Below are 5,242 nucleotides of genomic sequence, written 5' to 3' on the forward strand. Positions count from 1 at the left end.
CACACACACACACACACACACACACACACACACACACTCTTAAAGGATAAGCCACCTGCAAAATGCCATTGTGAGGGGGAAAACTGAAGATGCTGGCCAATAATGCAGATCAGTAAGTTGCTATAATATGTAGGCTACATGTAATTTTTTTTAGGACATACTTGTTTTATAAAACACACATGATACATGCATTATTGACAAACTGGCACACAACAGAGCCTTCTTTCTGATTTAATCTCTTCCCCCATTGGCCTGTACTGACATGTGACACGCTCGCTGCTGAAGTTCCCTTGTTGCAATGAGTCTGTGTTCTCCTGCCAGAGGAAATCCTGAGTAGGGAATTCACCCAGTGAGTGAGAAAGTAGTGTAGGGCACCATGAAAACAAAAACACTGGCTCACTGTGGCCACAAGAGGGCACTGCCATCAAAGGACAGCCTCTGATTGTAGGTCAGTTCTAATTTCTTCCCCCTGTAATGATGAATGGTGAAGTCCTGACTGTAAAACAAATGGAGAATAATCACATCAGCATCATTTGCATACCGTTTTTTAAAGCTCATTTGCATAACAACTGATTATTGTTCTTTTGTTTATTGTTAGTAATTTGTTTTGTTTTGTCGGACAGATAAAATAAGCAGTGGTGGAAGATGTATTCTGATCTTTTACTCAAGTTAAAGAAGCTATACAAAAATGCCAAAAAATACTTCAATTAGATGTTAAAAGTAAAAGTAGGCCTTCTCAGTATGCACCAAAACAATGAGTGTTTTTTTTTAAATGTATTATATTTTTTATTACTATTAACCAGGGATGGGCGATAAGAAAATCCTCCATTATGGTAAGTGTAATGATATTGAAGCCATTGGTACATTTTTTGCATTCTGCAAATTGAGTGTTCATGAATAAAATAACCACATGGAAATGTCTGTGTTGTAAGGAGTCCAGACAATGAAATACATGAAAAATGAAGATATTTCTATTCCATTACTGCAATCATGACATAAAAGTCAGATGTTGCCATGAAGCAATGTGGGTATCATTTTTAATTATGATGGCCGTTTTGATAATAGTAATTACAGAGCAAATCAAGCAAGCTGGGAGATTGATGTTTATAGCAAACCTAATAACCATAATTGCACAAGAACAGAAACAGCAAATTGCACTGTATATGCCGGTGCAGTCAGAGATTTAGGTTCGATAGAATTGTGTGTATGATAATCATTTTTGTACTAACAGTAAATCAGTAAAAGTATTTTTTGTTCATTAAAGAGTGGTGCCCAAAAAAAGATATAACACTATGTGTTTACCTATTTATTTATTTTTTATAAGTTAATGTCACAACGTTGTGCTCTTAGTTTCACAAGAGATCAATGCTACAAGTGTCATTATTACATATTATTTTATTCTTGTTTTGAAGATGAGAGAAATGGATTAATTAAACATGCAACAAAATTAATCCAAGCACATTATTTTTTTTTAATTATTCAAAACTAAGAACATATGACTTAACCAAGCCCGTTAAGTTAGTTTAGCTGTTTCTATCTCACTAGTAGCTTCAACTGGATTTGGCTCACTTGATTTGACTGTTTAGTTTTAAGATGCTCTCTAAATTATATATTTCTAAGGCATTAAAAAATGTATGTTAAAACAAATGCCGGCGAGTTAGAGTCTGTCTTGAATATTTTTACTTGACTAACTATGTAGTAACAAAGTTACTTAGTATGTAGTTACCAATTATTCATGTGTAAGTAGAATTTTTTTTTTGTAGTTGGCTGAAGTGAAGATAATCACAATTATATATAATTTGTAACAGTGAATCCTATTTCCATCATGTGTTTTGTATGTAAAATCTGAATCAGTAACACATGTCAGATAAAAGTAGTTGAGTATAACAGTACAATATTGCCTTTTGAAATGTAGTGGAATAGGAGAATAAAGTAAACCACAACGTGTAAGTAAAGTGAAGTAACACTGCAGATTAGTGTCAGTGATTCTGACTCAACAGACTCTTTGAGCTAAAGCTGCACAATGTTCTCTGTTAGTGCTCATTCCTTCCCCCCCAAAAAAGTGGCAGCTTGTCCTTTGGAGCTTTTGGAGCTTTTATCAGAGCTGAATCAGACAGATAGATCGCTGTCTCTCCAGCTGATCCAATAAGATAGTAAAGAAGACTGAGCTGCCAAGTGGATGGAGTCTAGCAGACAGTGGCCACTGAAAAAAGTCCCGGAGAGATTTAACTATAGCTTCCATATAAAGGAATGGGACTATCTGTTCTATTGTGTGTTGAAATAAATATGAACTGATGTAACTCTCACTAAAGGTTAACTCGCATTTTTAAGGTGGGATCAATTTAGTAAGGGCTGTTACAACACACTTACAAACACAAGACTGTCTCCAGATCAGCGTTTAAGTCGGTGTTGAAGGGAGGACGACTGGGACAGTTGTTATCAGAACTCTGGCAGATGTGTGTTCCATTCAGTTTCCTGTTGACTAGTGAGTGGAAGTGGCAGTGACTGGATGTAGCTATACACATTTGCACATACACAGGGGGCATACGCACACAAACACACACACACACACACACACACACACACACACACACACACACACAGTAGGCATACCCCCTTGTGCCCCTGAGCCTGACAGTCTGGACATGGGAGATATCAGAAAAAGGGAGAGGCAAGAGACACAGAAACCCTGTCGTTGAGTTAGATCAGTATATAGCTGTGAAAGTGCATTTTTGGGTGACAAAATGGCAATGTCAGAACAGCTTGAAACTGAGGGAGGTAAGTCTAATTTTCTGACCTTTTCCTTGTTGTCTTTCTCATAGCTTATTGAGCATCAAAAACCCCTAAGGTCAAACCAATCAAAACAGCCCAAATAAGAAAATGTCCTATTGTTTTTCTTGATATATCTTTTGGTTTCATGATGTTCAGAAGAATGCTGAACAAGTTTAGGCCCTTTCTCTTTCTTGTTTGACTTTGACAAAGGCGAATTCAATAAGTTGCCCTTGTAGGTTTAAGTGTAAGCTCAGTGAAAACTCCACACCGGGCACTTCAGGGAGTTTATTCAGCCACCGCACGCTCTAGCTTTAATCAGTTATTGTACATGGATTTATGGCTTTAGGTGTGAATGTGTGACTGCAAGTTGGGAAGGCTAGCTTGTGAAGTGAAGGTTAGGCAGCTGTGTGTGTGTGTGTGTGTGTGTGTGTGTGTGTGTGTCTGTGTGAGTGACTTGCTGGTTGGGGTGCTGGTTATAGATAAGGCCTGCCCTATGCCTGAGAGCGAAAGAGACGGTGTGTGTAAGCCCTTCAAGCCTTTATCCTGAAACACCTCCCACCCCCACCTCTTCTCCATCACCACACACACATGCAGTGAGGATTAACCCTGTCATGTACCATTTCAATGGGCAAGCTTTGGAGACACACACACACACAAACACACACACACACAGGATTAACCCTTGTGTGTCCATTTTCATGGAGGGTTCTTAGCTCCGCTCTGGTTGTGACAGCATTGACTGCTTGTGTTGCCATGGCTACAGGGGCCAGTGAATGTAAGATAGGCAAATCCACATAAGTCACCCACAACACACACTCTAAGCTACTACTGACTACACCTCCCCCTGGTACTACACACAAAGATGCTGCCTAAAGACTGACAGCAGCCTCGTGAGCTATGAAGAGCTGGTGTGACAAGCTTACCATGGTCAAACCCATATACATAAACTCAGCCCAAGCATCTATGTTGCCGGTCGGGTAAGAGACAGGTCTTAGAGAAGCTTATCCTCTCTACAGGTCTGGTTTCTGGGAGACACTGCACTTCACCCTATTCGAGATTTCTTATAGCATGAGAGTCTGCAAGTCTTCAATTTTTAAGGGACTTATGTTCCAAGATTGCATATTCAGACCGAAAAGATCTGCAAAGATGTCAGAATAGAGTGACACCCTCTGTTGTGAGAAAGCAGAAAGGTTAACATACAATGAAAAATCATTATTCCTGGCTTTACTTTCTCAGAAATTTCAGAATATCAGAGTCAATCAACAAAATGGTTGGATTACGAGGCCCATATTTAAATAGCAGAGGAGTACAGTACGTCGTTGGACTTAGGACCGATATAGAAGTGACATAATAGGGGTGAAATGGATGTCTGACTGATGGAAGAAATCATAACATTGATGATAAATATAAATTATTGTTATTCTATTTACTATATTAACGTTAAAACCACGGAAGTATTTACTTTAAGTAATTACTATTATGTTTGTCTTCATTTTGGTAATTCTTGTACTACTGCATTATTAGTGTCTTTCCTCTCTTCCTAGCTTTTCTTCTTTATCTTAAAGCAAAACAAATAAATATTTTAGATTCAACATGCACTTTAACAATAAAGTTTGTGAAAGAATCATAGAAATCATGTGTACAATATCTAAATTTGTCAGATACCTTCCTTGAAATTCACCCTTCAAACTAAAATGGATTTAAGCACTCATGTATAAAATATATATTTTTTAAAAGATGTTCCAGTTCACATTTCTCCACTCGAACAGCGTGAAGTACAAAATAAGAATAGAACTTACCTAATAAATATATGTATACACTCTTTATCTATGGGTCACATTATTTAAAATTGTTCTCTGGAAAATAATTACATTTCAACCAAATTAATGTTAAATTGTGTTATAATAATATTACCTATCAGCACCAGTTTTCAGATGCACAGCAGCCTCTGTGAAGGCCTGTTAACTGTTTCCATAGAGCGACTCCCAAGAGCAGCTTAATTTGTGAATAAATCATTAATGAAACATTGTGTTTTCACTCTCTGTGTACATGGATAGTGTATAAATCAGAACTACGTTCATGCTAGTGGTTGCAATGTCCCTAAATAATTGAGGCAGGGAAAAAAAACTTGAAAAGAAAGAATTTTTCAACCTTGATATGGGATCACTTGTCAAAAATATTCCAGTCATCCCGATCCTACAGGGTGTTACAAATTAGAAATTGTTATGACATGCACATAAAGATATGAAAACCCACTGACCTAACACTACTTGTTCTTTTTATACCCCAAATATAGCCATATGGATGAGTCCTTGCTGGCTGTGATCTAAATATCTGATTATAATTTGAGGCGATTTAAGCAGATTTATAGGCCTATGGGATTCTCCTATTGGTTTGGTGCTTCGTGTGTGTGTGTGTGTGTGTGTGTGTGTGTGTGTGTGTGTGTGTGTGTGTGTGTGCGCGCGCGCGC

General features: G+C 37.8%; 1 protein-coding gene across 1 annotated transcript in view; it reads left to right on the forward strand.

Annotated features, from left to right (window-relative positions):
* The first annotated feature begins 2,602 nt into the window (after positions 1 to 2,602).
* Positions 2,603 to 5,242, forward strand: part of ldb1b (LIM-domain binding 1b) — a 14,555-nt gene continuing 11,915 nt past the window's right edge. The window contains exon 1 of the mRNA XM_034861645.1: positions 2,603 to 2,778. Within this exon, the coding sequence (XP_034717536.1) occupies positions 2,745 to 2,778 (34 nt within the window). The 5' untranslated portion in view covers positions 2,603 to 2,744. The remainder of the gene's footprint in view (positions 2,779 to 5,242) is intronic.

Source organism: Etheostoma cragini, chromosome 2 (assembly GCF_013103735.1).
Source record: "Etheostoma cragini isolate CJK2018 chromosome 2, CSU_Ecrag_1.0, whole genome shotgun sequence".
Lineage (NCBI taxonomy): Eukaryota > Metazoa > Chordata > Actinopteri > Perciformes > Percidae > Etheostoma > Etheostoma cragini.